General features: G+C 50.1%; 1 protein-coding gene across 1 annotated transcript in view; it reads right to left on the reverse strand.

Annotated features, from left to right (window-relative positions):
- Positions 1-13,419, reverse strand: part of LOC121048575 (cytochrome P450 4V2-like) — a 41,056-nt gene extending 27,637 nt beyond the window's left edge. The window contains exon 1 of the mRNA XM_042287645.1: positions 13,324-13,419. Within this exon, the coding sequence (XP_042143579.1) occupies positions 13,324-13,419 (96 nt within the window). The remainder of the gene's footprint in view (positions 1-13,323) is intronic.
- Between the last annotated feature and the right edge of the window lie 4,646 nt (positions 13,420-18,065).

Consider the following 18,065-nt stretch of genomic DNA (forward strand, 5'->3'; position numbering starts at 1 on the left):
TGACCAGGAAAGGCAGAAACGATGGAAGCCAACCCAAAAAAGTATTGTAATAATTATTAATATTACCTACTTGTTGCTTAATACATGGTTCAATGCGACAGCAATCGCTTTGGTGGCCGAAGCATGCGAAACTAATCGTCGCGATAAGCGTCAATGTGCCGAATCCTCCGCACAATCACCAATTGAGGAGATTAGCTGCACAAAGGCTTAATGGAAGAAACGTTGTATTGGCTTAATGGAAGGAACGCTGATTAGACTTCTCGGTCTGGGGACCGAGAAGTCTAATCAGAAATGTCTAAAACTTTCACGTTCGTTCTGTAAAAAAGAAGAAAACAAAAACTACAATTTAGAGTAATTACACATACTACAACGACTTCACCTAATAATAATTATAATACCAAAAATTCAATCAGGCGCTTTTCTCCCATGCGAGGGACATCATCTTTGCGGGACTAGGGACACGAATAAGAAAAATCAGCAACTCGTACAATACGGAAAAAACGGTGGCTGAGGACGCTCGTGGGTCCCACATTTGTTTCCGCTCCAGAGGTACGACCTTCTAAAATCAAACGCGTGACAGGTTGTCAATGGTCAACGAGTTCGGTCTTTGATCTTGTAGCATGTGTGACCTTTTAAACGTCTTTTTTTTTAAATTTTAGATATCATCTTTATATCTAGATATATAAAACGAACAATAAATTAATTGTTTTGGGGATTTTATAAAGTCTACAAAATATACGAGCATAATTTTAAGTTCATTTTGGGGACTTCACAGAGGCAACATCATTGAGACAAGCTCAGCGGCATACCAAAATAGCCGTCCATCAAAAATCCCGGTACTGAAAAGCCCGGTGCTGAAGCGATCACATACCGAAATGATCGCGTACCGACATCTCCGCACCGAAATGTCCGGTTCCCCATTTCATCGAACGCATTTTTCACCGCCGTAACTATCAGTAATCCTACAATTCAACAAAGAAATGTCTTCTAAATTCTTTACAAGGTTCATTCTATATCCGTTGGATATTCAGACTCGTTGGACATTCAGGCTCGTTGGACATTCCGTCTCGGTTGGATCTTTCGTCTCGTTGTACATTCCGTCTCGCCTGTCACGTGACCGATTGGACATTTAGGCTCGTTGGACATTAAGTCTCGTTGGACATTCAGGCCATAAGCGTAGAGAGAGGGGTTATTTTCTGGAAAGGGCAGCGCGGCCGCCCTTTTCTTGTGTTAGAGGCAACCGCGAAGGAGTGTATCAAATTCGGTTTTTTTTTCTTCAGATTTTCGCACGAGTCTTAATGCGACCGATTCAAAGGACAATCGCGTTTTGATGCCGCTGGCACCGGACCTTGCGCTGATTAAATAAAATAAAGCGTCAAGTTTAAGAGCGCTCCGGAGACCTTTTCGTTGTATGTGTGCTTGGATGATGATGAGCTCAAATCCGCAGAGAACGCTGACTGCTCCTTGAACACGAAGAGAAGGACTACTCTAGCAGTCTGCCAGCGCTGGCGGTTTTATCTTCGCGACCGTTTTTAGGTGACATTGGTTCAACGTCTGTAGATGTCCTCCAGTGATATGGGCGATGTACTCAGCTGATGCCACATTGTACGGAGATATCCCGCGCATTAAAAACAGAAAGGTATCTTAATCCTACGAATAAGGTTGGGAAACACAAAATGTGTAGCGTGCTTATGGTATGCGCTGTATATATATATATATATATATGTATATACTGTTGTAAGTGTTGGACCTATAACGTGGTTTCAATGTTCACAAAGTTAAGTTCTTAGAAAAAACGACCTTCCGGAAACGGAGAAATTCTAGAAAAAAGCCGTCTTCCAACTTCCGCCTATCTCGCCTGAATCACTGGCACTTTTAGGAAGGCTCCTTTCCAGTTTTTTATTCGCGGCAACTACGCTTGTGAGTTATACGTGTGCCGCGACAATTAAGTTTCTCAAGGTAAAGATCTCATGGTGAGGTCACAAGAAAGTAACCATAGAAATTTAAACATCCTTTCGAGGGGATATGTTGGCGTCCTTTATCCAACAAATAATTTATTAAGACATTGGGAGGTCCGAAGCCGAGAGCAGAACGCAGGTAGCCCCGTGCTAATTAGAGACGTTTGCGGCGCGACCATTGTACTGATTAGGCTGCGTGATTACGTCTCAGGTTTCTCGTAAAATCCACCAGAAGAAATGTCTTTAACGAATATACATGTCTGATAAATGCGTCCTTATTGCCAAGTAGGCGTTTATATATAAAAAGTCGAGAAAGGTGCGAGTGTCGTGGAATCTTTGCCGTGTTCTCCCTTACATCTCGAACAGGGATGGGCAGTATTTCAAATACAACTATTTAAAATACGTATTTCAAATACTTTGCTTATTTTGCATTTGTATTTAATTACAAATTGGGTAATGTATTTGACGTTTGTATTTAAATACTAAAATGTGGGTTTTTCAAATACAATTGTAATTAAAAAAAATTTTGTGGGCGAAAATACATCCCTCAAATTTATTGTCACGACTCAATTAGCTCATCCTAAGACGTGTCTAGAGCAGGAAGAAAACTACGTTCTGCACCGAATGCAGTGTCTCTCAATCAGTCACAAGCGTTTAGTGACTTTGTGATTACGGTGCTGGTCCAGGGCAAGAATAGTGACGAAATCGACGTTCACAGGCAGACTGGCCAAGTAAGTGCCTGTGACAACTTGTGATGCTTTCCAGTCTGATTTCCATCTATACTTTTGCCTGGAACATTCTAAATGCGCGGGTCGTCCAGATTTGCGTGACTGGTGCGAGTTGCAACTATAAAAAATTCTCTAGCTAGTGATGCGCGTCTTGGTCGTCCCGGTTCTTTGTTGGTCTATACCAAAATGTAATCGACAAAAAAAGCTGCTTGAAGCTCTGTGCTTTTTAGAGCGCAGCTCTTAGGGGCCCGTTTCCGGCTTGAGCGGCGTCGGCGTCACCGTCGGCGTAACCGCGAGGTCACGTGACCCACCCAGGTCACGTGACACCCCTAGGTCACGTGACCCCGTGAGGTCACGTGACCCCCTGAGGTCACGTGACCCCCACAAGTCACATGACCCCCTGAGGTGAGGTCACGTGACCTTAGGGGGTCATGTGACCCACCCAAGTCACCCCCGAGGTCACGTGACCCACGCAGGTCACGTGACCCCCTGAAGTCACGTGACCCCTTCAGGTCACGTAAACCCCGAGGTCACGTGACCCCCTTAAGTCACGTGACCCCCTCGAGGTCACGTGACCTCAAGGAGTCACCTATCCCTCAGTACGCTTCCATTTTCCTCCTCAAGAGCTGCGCTCTAACCGGCGTTACAGGGAATTGTAAACGGCTTTCATTTTTTTTCACCTATTACAACCAAGCTAATTCCATTTTTTTGTGATTATATTTCTATTATGTTACTAGAACCTCGCACACTAACTCCCGAGTGTGCGATGCAAAATTAAAATGAGATACCCAGAAACCCGTTGCAGGTGCCATGAAGTCGCTGACGCAAATTTTGAGGAATGTATTTGGAAAAGTATTTGGAGGAGACCAAATACATTTGGTTGTATTTGTATCTTGTACTTAAATGCTTTTTTGTAAATGTAATTATATTTGTAATTAAATACATTTTTGACGAAGTATTTTGTATTTGTATTTCGATACATATTTGCATGTATTTTGCCCATCCCTGATCTCGAATATATTTTCCACAATACAATGTGTTGTACATTTGCCATTGTATCGGCCGCAAGTGTCGGTATTTTTAGCAAGCTTTCGTTACAATTTACTTTTCGGCGTTCTTATTGGCTACCACCGCATTCTCGTTGATTGCGGAGTGAAAATAAAATGTTTCGGACTCGCTTCTATGGCCGTATGAACGGGGACGCTCTGCATTCATTTACGAATTTGTACTTTGCTTAACTCCTTATATTAAAAAAGAGTAACTTAAAGAAAAAAAAGAAAAAAACTTTAAAAGATACGAGACTATTTTCCCCTCACTTGCCAACCAGGATCCCTTTCCGTGGTGATTGTTGCAGAACATTTAATGAGTTCCGACGACTTGAGATTAGAGGTTTTAATGAAAAGGTGCCGGCGAGCTGAACATAAGAACCGATAATGACCCCTGGAAAAGCAGAACAAGGGGGCAAATGACAGATACGAATTTCCAGACACAGCTATTGTAGAGGTCCCTGGTACGGTACCGGGACCAGGCAGCTTTTTCTAGCGCGCACCAGTCACCTAGCTGTGTTTGGAGATTTGTGTATGACCTTCTCCCCGTTGTACCCATTTTCCAGGGATCATTATCGTTTATCAGATTCAACATTAATGACGTTAACTCGAAGAATGACACGACGCTTAGACTGCCAAGACCAGCGTTAAGGAACATCTTGCTCTGCGTTTCTCGTGGTTAAAGAGGTATTCTCACGGACGATAATTTTTAGGGGAGGGATCAATATGTGGGTCGTCAGTGATCGGCAGAGCCGGCGGGACTTCCTCCCTGACTCTAGAATTCACTCGAAGAGTGGGGACTGGGAGCCGGTAGGGATTTCAGTGTTATCAGACGAATTTTACGGCCGCACTCTCGACATCAGGGCTCGGTGCGCGCTGACGAAAATAGAAAAATGGACTCATACATGAAACGGCGACACGCGATTATGGCAGTAGGAGGAAGAAGAGGTGGGTCGTCGCTGCTGGCAGTCTTCATATGGGCTCCGCAGTTTTTTGGTAAATTCTGTGCGGAAATGTGCTAGCCAGTGCTTTGCTTTTTGCGTGTGTAGTCAGCGAAGTCGACATTCAACCCCTGGACGTCGAAAATCGCAAAAGACGTTTCTTGAGATTTCTGGCCTTTTTTTTTTTGAAGCACGTTATGTGCTTTACTAAGCCTAACACTAGTCAAGCCTAACAGGTCGATCGACATGAAAGTTGATGGCTCGTCGCATGCGTCGGGGACTTCGGCGCCTCGAGAAGAAAACACCGGTGATCCTACGTATTCCCTGGGTCGAGCTGTAGTTTTGGGGGAAGATATCTCCGAGAAGGATTTCTATGCGAAGCAGGGTGGCCAGATGCGGCCGAGCGAATAAGAAAATAGTCGTCCCCAACCAAGCCCCCCCAAAAAAGCGGCGTGACCTTCGTGAAGAAGTCCAAAACAAGCGGAAGTTCAATAAATGTACACATTCTTGAAAATAGTTTATTAATATTAAAATGAGAAAGAGAACTGGCTAAAATACGAAGGCGAACTCGGTGAAATACGAAGTCTGCGTGCCTTGTCAGTTCCCGCCGTATAGTGGCATGGCACGCTGAGTAACATGCTATTGAGCCTCCATTTAACATGCCAGCTTGAGCTCCAGTTCTGGTATCGTTCTTGAAGGCGACGACTTGGTAAAGCCCATGGTAGTCAAACGTGCACTGGAAAGAGGCCGAGAGTTCCTCACGTGTTTTTCTGTTGCCATGTGCTGAACAGGGTCGGCATGATGAGCGCGGATCTCGCACTTGTACGCTGCTTTTTTATCGTCTCCGGTGACTGGTCGCAGGCAGTCCTCAAGCTGTGTATCCTTTTCCCACTCTTTACAGTATCTTTTGCCATACTTCGACAACTTCGAAGCCATTTTGCGCAAAATACAATGGCAACTAGACACGACGACCGCGACTGCCGACTGGCAAGATGGGCAAGGGGCCAAAACATTTGTGAATGGATAGTAATTGTTTTGTACTTTGTGACGGGTGGTAGCTTGCGCCAGCTAACCGCGGCGCCAAACGGTCATGCTGTTTTTCGTGTTTTTACGACAAATGCGCTGTCAATGAGCATGACGAGCAATAAAATAGCAATATCTGCGGCAAAAACGCGACAAGAGACTAGAAACATCTACCAGCGACATGGTGAGAAAAGAAGCTTAAATCCGCTTATAATAGGCGGAACTGGCCACCCTGATGCTAAAGGAGCTGGATGGACAGCGGCGGTCCGAAAGGCGTTACGCAAGAAGCAAGAAACATCTAGAACTCTCCAGAACGCTGCTAAGCCTCACGGTTGGCGCCAAGGAGCAAATAAGCCTCGCTCGACACCGAAGCCAATGCCGACTAGATTGCCGGAGGACACCATCATGCTAGTTCTCCGACTCAGGAGAGGATTAAATTTGCGAACAGTGAATCGCATAGTTCTCCAACGAAATATTTCCAAGGCGGCGGAAAGAGATGATATCGCACTATTCCGAACCGACACCTTTAGGTACAACGAGCAGCAGAATACGCTGATCTTCAACAGGCCCGACAAAACTTGAGCGGGAAAACTCAATCCTATCCAAGGCATTGAAGTTGACGGTCGCCAGTACCCCGTAGCAACGTACATGGTAGCACCAGACGATACCGTCAAGGGGGTCATCCAAGGCATTCCTGCGGAAGACACGGATGACATAATCACTACGAGCTCGGTACACCCCGGCAACCCAAGCATCGTACAAACGAGGAGAATGGGTCAGTCCAACTCGGTTATCGTCCTCTTTCCGTGTCGCCGCGTTCCATTCTGGGTACGATATGGCTGTGTGGAGACGCGATGCTTTCTTCACAACAAGCAACGAGAGTACTGTGAGAACTGCGGTAACCAAGGACACCATGCTGATGTGTGTCCAAGAACAGGGCCAAGGAGATGTCGTACTTGCGGTACGCGCAACCCCGAACGAGGCCACACATGTGTGCCCGCCTGCGGAATGTGTGGCAAGGGTCACCCAACGGGAGCAAGGCAGTGCAAGAAATTATTTCGCATTCACACCAAGGCGAAACCCACCGCACCACCATATACCGCCAATGTCGAGAGCCCAGCCCTGTTCAGCTCCGAGTTCCCCCCCCCCCCCTCCCTTGAGACGCCTCGCGCAAGATCAAGATCAAATCAAATCAAATCAGCTTTCATTTTCCATCACATGATGGGGGATACCAAGGGAAAAAGCTGCTTATATGCAGCTTGACGAGCCCCCGGCACCCCTACATGGCAGACAACGCAACAAGAGATCATTTAATAAACAAATAAATCTAGAAAAACAATACAATGAGCATTTTTATACAATGTTAATAAATCATAGAATGTGCATTTTTTTATACAATGTTAACGATGCTATTTTTATTAAGTGAAGTGATATCAATTTCTAGCGATGCGACATGATTTCGAGGGTCCGATCCAGGTCACGGAGCAGAAGTCCACGTTGGCTAGCCAGACCCAGCAGGTCGAGGTCATGATCAAAGGCCAGACACAGCGTCGGGTGGAGCGAGGTGGTAGCCGGTCACCCCAAGATAAAACCAACCTCATTCACTGCAGACAAGACTTCCACCAAGGTCGCAGAGTTAAAGGCTATGGGGGAGAGCCTTCAGGACACAGTAGCACGACTTCTGCTACAAACTGCAGAGTCTGAAAGGCGACGGAAGGAGGCCGAAGTTCGGTATAACTCAGTACAGCAGCAACTCGACTTTCAGAGAAACGAAGCAGGACCAACTCCCAGGAGGAGGGCTGTTCGCCGCAGCATGACACCACTCACCTCTACCCCCTCAGGCACAACCACGGAGGAGGAAGGAGAGGCCATGCAACAGGACACGACCAACCAAGACATAGACACTCATAGACCAGCTGGAAGGCGAGATGCGCGAAGTAAAGCACTACTTAAAGACCATACTTGACAGACTCCCACAACCCAACAATAGCCAACACAAGTAAAGGTTGCATTGTGTGGCAGTGGAACTGTCGAAGCTTGTCTCCGAAGAGGGGACACCTTCACCAATACCTACAATACCTACCATGAGAACGCAGACCAGACGTTTTAGCCATACAAGAAACGTGAAAGGCCATCACCATTCCGGGATACCGTGTCTTTATTCACACCAACTCATCAAGGGTCGTACGAGTCACCACGCTAGTGCGACGCAACCCACCAGCACAACTTCATTCATTCGGCATCGAAAACATCGAGCAAACCTTCATCAAAATCTTGGCGGGCAAGAAGAAGAGCCATCGCAGCACGTTCATCCTCAATGTATACAGTCCTCCGAAGACACGACACTCGTTTCACCAGCTCCTACGCGCCGCCATAGACATGGCCAAGGGAAAGAAAGGCTCTGCTCATCGCTGGTGACTTTAACGCGCCACACATGTCATGGGGCTATCCGCAAAATAGCGCCAAGGGTCGGTAGCTTTGGCAGGACATTGCCACCCTGGGGCTGGACCTACTCACAAACCCGACGCAGCTAACTCGGAAAGCCACGGGCGGATGCAGAGACACATCACCAGACCTCACACTCGGTCACTGCTTGGACGCTGAATGGCAAAACACCCTGGAAACTCTGGGCAGTGACCACTCCATCCTCAACATTCTCCTGAGACGCGGCCCCACGAAGCCCAAGGGAAGGCCTCTGCGAATAGTCGAGTGGGACACTTTCAGGCAGAAGCTGGACGAAGTGGACAGAGAAAAATAGATTAAGGACCTGGATCAGTGGACTGCAGGCATCAGAGAAGTTGAAGCCTCAGCCACAAGAAACATTCCCGAGGAAGCAAATCTGACCGCGACGGACAGTCGGCTCCTGCACCTATGGGATATGAAGACGAACATTGAAGCACCCTTAAGGCGACAGAAAGAAAATCGTCGGTTACGCAAACCAATCGCAACATTGTACAAGACCATCGAGAGTCACGCCACCCATCTTACAACTCAGCAATGAGAAGACACCTGCAACGACATCGAAGGAGCTCCCAACACTCCAAAGACATGGAACATCGTTCGACATCTCCTAGACCCCGGAAAAAGCCGAACCACAGTCCGAAATCAGATGGAGTGTATCCTGAACTTCTTCAAGGGAGATGGAAAAGAGCTTGTCCAAACAGTACAGAACAAGTATATCGGACGAGCTCCACCAACACCTGCGATGAAATACACGGGCCAGCCAAACCCTACGCTAGACGAAGAGTTTCGACCCTTCGATGTCATGGCTGCGATCCAAGAGCTCAAGACCCGCTCCGCTCCAGGACCTGATGAAGTCTCCAACAAGCTACAGCGCCACTTGGACGACGGAGAGATTCACCGGCTAACATCATACTTCAACGTCTGCTGGAAAAAGGGAGAAATCCCAGAATCCTGGAAGACTACGAAGATGTTCTTTATACCCAAGCCTGGGAAAAAACTACAACTGGACGCACTGCGCCCCATTTCGCTCACATTCTGTCTCGGAAAGGTCTTGTGGAGCCTGTCGTACTCAGTCGCCTTAAAGGCCCTGTCACATTGAGGAAACACGGCGGAAACATCAACAAAACATGTTTCTCAACAGTCGGGAAATATGTCGGCTGTCGGCTCTGTTGCCCGACAACCCTGTCATATTGAGGAAACAGCAACACAACATGGACGACAGCGACATGTTGTCTCGGTGTGACAGCTTTTGGCAACGGAAACCTCGGCAACTTGTGTCGGACGATACGTGTTGCCCATTTCGGTGGCTGAGCGAATTCTTTCCCAGCAACACGGCAACACTTGTGGTTTTCCCCTTTTATGGGCGTGCCACTTAGAAACACAATAGGTTCCTTGGGTCCGGATAAAGACGTGTTTATTTGACTCAGATGTCACACGCTTGCCCGAAGGCCAACAATGGTGGTGATGACGGCGCTGTCTCTTTTGACAGGATGGCCAGTCGGAGTTTGCGCTGCCACTATTGACAGTATCACGGAGGGGGAGGATCAAATAAAGATATGAAGGCTCCATCGAGCAGAGCATCCCCCGGCGAGAGTCCCGCCCGTTGGATTAGGGCCGTCTTATATAGCCTGCGGGAATGGAGTCATGTCATGATCCCGAGGGGTGTGCCTTAGGCAAATCACCCGAGAAGGGCGAGGGAAAGCCGTCCAGTCAGTCATGGGTAAGTTACTTTTAAAAAGTAATTCGTTAAAGTTACAGTTACTTTTAGAAAAAAGTAGCGAAGTTACCGTTACAGTTACCGCAATAAAAGAGTAACTCGTTACAGTTACTTTTAAAATAAAAAGTAACGACGTAACTTTTAGTTACTTTTCTAGAAAAAATTAAAAAACGCCCCTCACAACGTTTTGTTGCATAAAAATAAAAAGTACGCATTTTACTTCATATTGTAACTTAGCAGCAGTTGCTTCTCGAAGTTAGTGTTTGAAAGTTTCCATGCCAGAGTAGTGACGCAAATCAAAATACGAAACATGCGCAGTGGGGAGTAGTGGCGCTAATCAAAATATGAGACATGCACAATGTCCTTCCCGTGTATTTTTGTTTCACGGCTGGCTCACCCGATTAAAATGCGTTTGCACAGAAAAATGAAAAACCACAAGATGTAAGTGTTCAGTCAAAAGTACAAGCGCGTGCGTAAAGATAACTAGATATTTTTTCATAAAATCTACACGTGGCAATATTCGGGTCGTGACTCGCGAGAAAAAACGTATTCACAACTTTGTGCAAGGCCAACTTGACACTCGAAATGTCGGAATAGACGATTTGGAAAGTGCAAGGAATGGCTAAATTGCAGCTCGTTCAGTGATATATTATTCATAAAACACTGGAAAGTAACGACAAAAGTAACGTCGCTACTTTCATCGTTACTTTAGAAAAAAGTAATAGAACAACAGTTACAAGTTACATTTTTAAAAAGTAACTCGTCAGAGTTACAAGTTACCAAAAAAGTAACGAAGTTACAGTAACGCGTTACTACTCAAGACTGCCGTCCACCAGGGAATACAACTTCGCCCTCGCATCCGGGACGCGCCCCCACGTGGCGACGCCCCACGGCCTGCCTGAGCTAGGCCTAGATAGGGATGCGGGGAACACGGGGTTCCCACACGCTCTCGAAGGCTGAGGTAGGTTCAAGAAAAATAAAAATTAACCTACCGGCTCTCGAAAACAAAACAACGCGGCGGTGCCGCAACCCACATGCATGGGCTAACAAATAAGTCGACGTTCTTCGTGACGTTCCCTACGACGCAGTCACTCGCTCACCGTGGCGTAGTGTCCTCGGTAGACGTGGATCGCGGGGCCCTTGGGACTTGCCACGGGACGAACGAGAACAGCTGGTTCCTGGTCGGCGAGCTGTCCGACCGCCGCGCTGGTCCCGTGGACGTGGATGAAGATTGGGCAGTCCCCTGACTGGATGTCGAACCCCGCGGCGCACAAAGTCTGCGGGTCGCTGGTTCGGCCCGCGGCCGGCTGGGGTAGCGGGGCTGCCTGACGAGTCACGCGCAGCTGTGGCCCATGGACGCCGCTGAACCGCCGTAACCAGGAGACAGCAGCTCCCGAACGGCGCGAAGCCCCGTACTGGCTGGGGGATCTTCTTCGTGGATGCGTGTGACGTACTGCGGTCGGATGACCACTTGGTCTCCGAACGCTTGCGACGATGCTCGCACGGTGCACCGCGCTCTTGTGGTAACGTGTGGGCACGTGAGCGTACGTGGCAGTAGGGAATTGTAGTAGACCGTTTCCGCAGCCCGCTAAGCACCCGGATAGCGCTCCGTAATCCGACACAAGACCTTGAACTATGCAGACAAGGCTGGCGGCGCGCATGCGCAGCTGCGGCGTTTTCTTCGGGGATACCGTAGCGGAGGAGAAAACGATCTACTACAACTCCCTAATAACTGACCAATGACCGTTACGCCTACCCTTTCTCTCGGATGCCGTAGTTCGGGGGATTCCCCTACCGGTTGATCCGGGAGCGAACGCTGAGGTGACCTTCTATCTAGGTCACTGCTTGCCAGTAAAACAATGGTGTGTGGCGCGTTCGCGAAGGCAGCAGGTGCATTGTGCTTTGCACTTCCCTTAATGTGACATTTCGCCACTTAATGGGGCTGCCTCTACGAAAACTTCGGATATTAGTTTTTCCGAGTTCGCAGATTGTAGCGAGACGCCTGTTCATCCTCGGCGTTATCTCGCGTTTTGCGTGCATAATGCTGCGGGGGCTGCGTTTGTTCGTCCCCTTCTTCTTCCCTTTCGTTGTAGGGTTTGAGATCGCAGACATGCACAGGCCCGCTGACTTTTCTCGAGTCCTTCTCAGTCAGCTTGTACACGAGTGGTGACAATACTTCGTGGACTCGGTTCGGGCCCAACCTCTTTGGTGCCAGTGAAGCAGAAAAGCCTTTGCTGGCATCGCTCAGAACATGATTTCGTCTGAGCACGAGATCGCCTACTTTGTAGCGGAGATTCCGGTGAGAGCGGTCGTACTGAGCTTTTTGTTTAGCTCGCGCTACCCCGAGATTGCGACGGGCCTCCGAGAAAGCTTTCGTCATCCGAATTTGTAGTGTGCGTGCCTGTTCAGTCTGTTTCCACTGTGCGTCGCTCACCCCAGCGTTTGCCCCCAGGACGCGGTTCATTGGATTCGGCAATTCTCTTTTATATGTGAGGAAAGCGGGGGTGAAACCTGTCGAATGATTGACAGTGGAACGGAGAGCGAACCCAATCTCGGGAATGTATGCGTCCCAGTCGCGGTGCTTTTCGGCAAATGCTGCCAGCATGGGTTTGATGTTTCTGTTACATCGCCCCGTGATGTTCGCCTGTGGGTCGTAGGGTGTGGTTGTTCTGTGCTTGATGCCCAGCGCTTTGCAAGCGTCAACAAATACCTTCCCGACGAAGTAGCTTGCTCTATCTGTTAGAAGGGCTTCAGCGAACCCGAATCGGGTGAACACCTCCATGAGCTTTTCAGTGATTGCTCGGGCCGTCAGTTTTCGTAGTGGGAAAAGTTCTACCCATTTGCTGAAGTGGTCAGTGACAACCAATAGATACTGGTATTTTTGGGGGCTCCTTGGTAAAGGGCCGACCACGTCGCAAGCCGCCAAAGACCATGGTTCTTGGCTGGGGATCGGCTCCATTAGGCCCGGAGGTTTGCCGCCTCTTGGTTTGAAGCTTTACCAAGTGTGGCACGTGCGGGCGTAGCGGAATACGTCCCTTTTCATGCCCGGCCAGGTTGCGATGTGGCATTACTTTGCGTAAGCTTGGAGCCGCTCGCATGTCCGGCCAAGTGCGAGTCGTGATAGTAACACATTACTGCGCACCTCAGACTTTTTGGCACTACCACCTTGAACACATTATCTGTGTCCTTCTCAGATGGGATGTACTTCAGCAGGAGCCCGTCGGCGTTTAGCAGAAATTAATACAGCGTGTCAGTACCAGTACCAGATGCATCCCGACACTCGGCGTTTACTGCAATACCAGCAGTCGTACGCCCGGCGGACGCGCCGCCCGACTCCACAGAGTCCGACTCACTCGAGAGTCCGTCGATCACCTTTCGACAAAACCGATCATTCTGCTGAGCTTTCAGTAACTCTTCTTTGCTGAACACGATCCCCATTGCGCTCACAGCGTCTATGTGGTTCACGTTTTCGTCCGAGGAATTCAGAGGTATTGCCTCCACCTTGGACGGATTTTCGGCTTCGCGTGGCTTGGTGTTTGCCATTGGCTCGGCCTGGGTCCTCGCGGAAAGATTTGTGCAGTCTACGAAAGCTCGCGACAGTGCGTCGGCCACCACGTTTGTGCTGTCTTTTCTGTACCGCACGACATAGTCGTATTTCTGCAGTAGCAAGGCCCATTTCGCTAACCGTCCTGCGGGTTCGCGAAGTCTGGACAGCCATATTAGGCTCTGGTGATCTGTTTCGATCGTGAACGCGGTCCCGTCGACATAAATGTCGAAGCGCTTCAGGGTGAATACAATGGCCAAGCACTCTTGTTCACATGTGCTGTGGTTCACCTCAGCGGGTGTCAGCAAGCGGCTAGCGAAAGCTACCGGACCAAGCACTCCCTCGTGCTCTCGGAGCCGGACCGCTCCCAAGCCCAGTTTGCTCGCGTCCGTTTGGATCACAAAAGGCTTGTTCAAGTAGGGCAGCTTTAGTTCAGCTGTGTCCGCGAGCGCTTTAGAGGTGCAGCGAAATGCTGCCTCCTGCTCGAGACCCCAACTCCATCTCACGGTCTTTCTCAGTAGCCATGTTAGTGGCGCTTAGAGTGATGCGTAGTTTGGGATGAATTGGCGGTAAAAGTTTACCATTCCCAGATAGCGACGGAGCGAGGTTACGTCCGTCGGCGCCGGAAACTCCCGGATAGCCTTTAAGTTCTCGGGGTTTGGAGTGATGCGCCCGCAATCGAGCGTGAACTCAAGCAAGTTGATGCGGGTTGCGGCTATTTGGGCCTTTTCTGGGTTTAAAGTGATACCCGCGGCATTTAGCCTGTCGAACACATCCTTCACATCTCGTAGATGATCTTCGAAGGTGTTTTAGTACACGACAATGTCGTCGAGATAGGCCATTGCATGTTTCCATTTGGCTTCTCCCAGTACTCGGTCAATCAAACGTTGGAACGTCATTGGCGCTCCGCACAGACCAATGGGCATTCTTTTGAATTTGAAAAGCCCGCGGTGACACACAAAGGCTGTTTTTGCCTCGTCACCTGCCTCCATTTGAACTTGAAGGTAGCCTCGGCTAGCGTCCAGGGCTGTGAAATATCGTGCGCTGCCGAGGTTGAAAAGGATCTAGTCAATGGTCGGTAGGGGGTATGCGTCTTTCCGCGTTACGTCATTTAGACGGCGATAGTCTACGCAGAGACGAGAGCTGCCGTTCTTTTTTGGGACCAACGCAACGGGGAATCCCCAGGGACTGTTTGACCGCAGGACAACTCCGGTGTCGATCATTTCGTTCAAAGCGACGTCGATGGCTTTTCGTTTAGGCAGACTGCCGGGTCGTGCGTTTTGCCTCCGAGGAAGCGCATCGCCCTTGTCGATCCGGTGTCGCACTTCGTTTGTGCACCCGGGACGCTCCGTGAACATGGCGTCATAGCGTCGCAATAATGTCGACAAACGGGCTTTTTCTTGCCCTGACCCGCAGCATGACTCAGTCAGCGGGGGGTGGGTGACCTCCGACGCTATGGCGCTTGTTTGCAACCGCGTCGGGGTACCTGTCGAGGGGTTGATACCCGGTTTTTGTGATTCTGTTGCCATGTCTTGGCAGCTGCTGTCTGCCGCATTAACCAGTATTTTTTCTGGCGTTGGGGGTTCGCAGAAGAGTTTCAGAGGTGCGAATGTGCCCTTTCGGTAGCCACCGCTACTCACGTCGATTACGATCCCTGTTTTGGCGAGAAAATCTCTGCCCAGGATGATCGGAACGGAAAGACTGGGGAGATGAACGAAGCGTTGCCGTCTTACTCGATTCTCCCATCTCGCAACCAACCACACAGTGCCGCTTGAATGAGCGGTGCCGCACGCGAGTCGAAAGGCCGTGTTGCCCTCCGTCATATGCACTGAGTTTTGCTGGAGGTGGGTCAACACTTCGTCGCCGAAAAGCGAGGCGCTGGCTCCTGTGTCCAGCAGTGCCTGAAACGACCGACCGACAATCGTCAGGGCTATGAATGGCGCTAGCGTGCCGGTCGGAAAGCCTATTCTGTAGGCTGTAGGCAAAAGAGTCTTTTGCTCCGTGCCGTTTTGAGCCGCCGGGTTGGTTATCGGCGGCATTGCTCGTTTCCCGACTGTTGGGGACCGGGGTTCTGCCGTTCTGGGCATTGCCGAACCAGGTGGTTGGCGCTATTACAGCTAAAGCAACGTTGTTGCGAGACTTTTTTTGCGTCCTGTTGTGCGCTTTGATGGGCGCCGCGCCTTTCGTTCTGTGTGTTTGGACGCTTTGGTCGCGTTTCTTCCCGTGGCGTCGGTAACTCTGTGGTCCGATCTCGCCTGTTGAACTGCGGCGCAGTCTCTGCTGCCCGTCGTTCATAGGAGTACGGGTCGAGCACACGATCTGATATGTCGTACGTGTTTCGACTTCGCTTGTCTGCGTAGTGGGCGGCTTCGTGTCTCCTGTTTCGGAACGCCGCGTCCCCGTTCCAAGTGCAGCGCGGCTCGAGTGCCACTGATGCTGGCGGTGGGGGACGATATGCTCGTGCGGCAAGAGTGTCTCCTTGAATCCGCCTAGACTCCGAGGCCAGTTCGTTCAAGTCGCGAAAGCGACTGCCTCGGAGATACGCCGCAAAAGTATAAAAGGGGAAAACCACATCTGGCGCCCAACGTGGGGCCGCCCCACGGCCTGCCTGAGCTAGGCCTAGATAGGGATGCGGGAACTCGGGGTTCCCAGAATCTATATTTTTCAGTACAGATAGTCGCACGAGAATACTTCAATAATTGACAACTCTCCATTTCTAAGCCTTGTTAATGCAGTCTTGCGAGCCACTCGCTGGTCCATTTTGAACGCGGCTTCTTGCGCGGCGGCAGCTGATCGTCAGAATCATCTGAATCGATGGCACAAAGAAGCACCAAAGCAGAAGCTTCTGCTGTGGCCGGCGCGTATGCCATCCTGCAAGGGTCTAGCCCTGTAGCAGAACGCAATCGCCAAATCCAGAGAACACGAGATGGCTCGCGCGGCTGATGAATTGACTACGGTAGAGCGACTGCGATGAGACGGCGGTCCAAAATGGCAACGATTCAAGGGGCGAGCGGATCCAGCGGATCTGAGCTTAGCCGCCTATACTTCGTTTCAGCTTCGGTCCAGACGCAGCCGATGCTGCAAGCGCGAGCATGTGGCCTAGAACAGTGCTTGCACTGCAGGAGCACGCGTGCTTGGCAGGGATGCTGAAAGCCCGGAGCTCGCGCTTGTAGCTTTGGCTGCTTCTGGACCGAAGCTGAAACAAAGTATAGCCGAGCTGAGCCGGCCGGGCAGACGAAGGAAAGAGAGAGAGAAAGCGCGCAGGAGAGGAGGCGATTTGTGTTCTTCCGACACGCTTTCCCGGTGTGACAGGATGTTCCCCGAGTGTCGGAAAACAAGTTGGGAAACATGGTTTTCGGACGACAGCAACATGTTTCCGGACTGTTGCTGTTTCCGCAGTGTGACAATGCCATAACAGGTACGCAGAAGCCAACAAAGGCTTCGCGGACGCGATGGTCGGGCTCAGACGTAAGCTCTCGACGCAAGGCGTGATGCTACGGCTGTATCATCAGATTGTGGCACGAGAATACGCACCCAAAAGGGACACCAAAGCCATACTCAGGCTGGACATCTCGAAAGCCTTCGACAATGTCAGCCACGCAGCCATCCTCCGTGGGCTAAACTCCATTGTTGTGGACAAGCGAATATTCAAATACACACAGCACTTCCTATCAAGTAGGCAGGTGCAGGTCTCGATCGGCGGGCTCCAAACTGACCTGCAAACTCTGGGCGGAGTCGGCAGACCGCCACAGCATCTACGCAGACGATGTCACTCTGTGGATGGTAGGAGGAAGCGATGGCGCCATCCAACACTCGCTGCCAGAAGCTATACGGATCGTGGAAGCCTACGCTAAGGAGCGTGGTCTAGCCCGCTCTCAGGAAAAATCGGAGTTGCTACTTATGGCAGGCACCACGCTGAAAACTCCCTCAAGCATCATACTGCAGGTCGGAGGCAAAGATGCCCCTCGGGTCCGGTGACTTCGGATACTCGGTCTGTGGTTGCAACAAGATGAAAATAACGCATACATCGTCCCAGTCCTCCGTAACCACGCACAGCAAGTACTCAAAGCAAGAATCCGGAAAACGGTACGGGATAAAAGAGCAGAATGTCATTCGCCTTATCAAAGCCTTCGTGATTAGCAGGATTGCCTACATCGCACCCTTTCTGGACTTGACACTCAAGGAGAAGGATGCCATCGATGGCATCATCCGCTGCGTATACAAGAAAGCGCTTCACCTACCACCTTCAACAGAGACCAAGCGACTCGAGAAGTTTGGGCTTCACAACACCCTCTCGGAGATCATTGAGGCACAGAGAATAGCGCACTACGAAAGGCTATCTCTGACCACAGGGGGGAACCATCCTCACGTCGTTGGGCATCAACTACCACCCAACAGGGCACAGGACGCGAGGCTGGCTTCCAAAGGAGCTACGCGAGCAACTACAGATTTCGCCTCTACCTCGTCACATGCATCCAGTGCACGACACAGGCAGACGGATGGCCAGAGTCAAGGCTCTGGAGAACACCCTACAGCAAGGATACGACGACACCGAGGTGACCTATGTCGACGCAGCCTCAGCTGACATCGAATGACCCTTGCAGTTACGAATCGCTCCGGCCAAATTCTCACGGCGGGCAGCATG

Source organism: Ixodes scapularis, unplaced genomic scaffold (genome assembly GCF_016920785.2).
Source record: "Ixodes scapularis isolate PalLabHiFi unplaced genomic scaffold, ASM1692078v2 ptg000071l_1___fragment_3__unscaffolded, whole genome shotgun sequence".
Taxonomy (NCBI): domain Eukaryota; kingdom Metazoa; phylum Arthropoda; class Arachnida; order Ixodida; family Ixodidae; genus Ixodes; species Ixodes scapularis.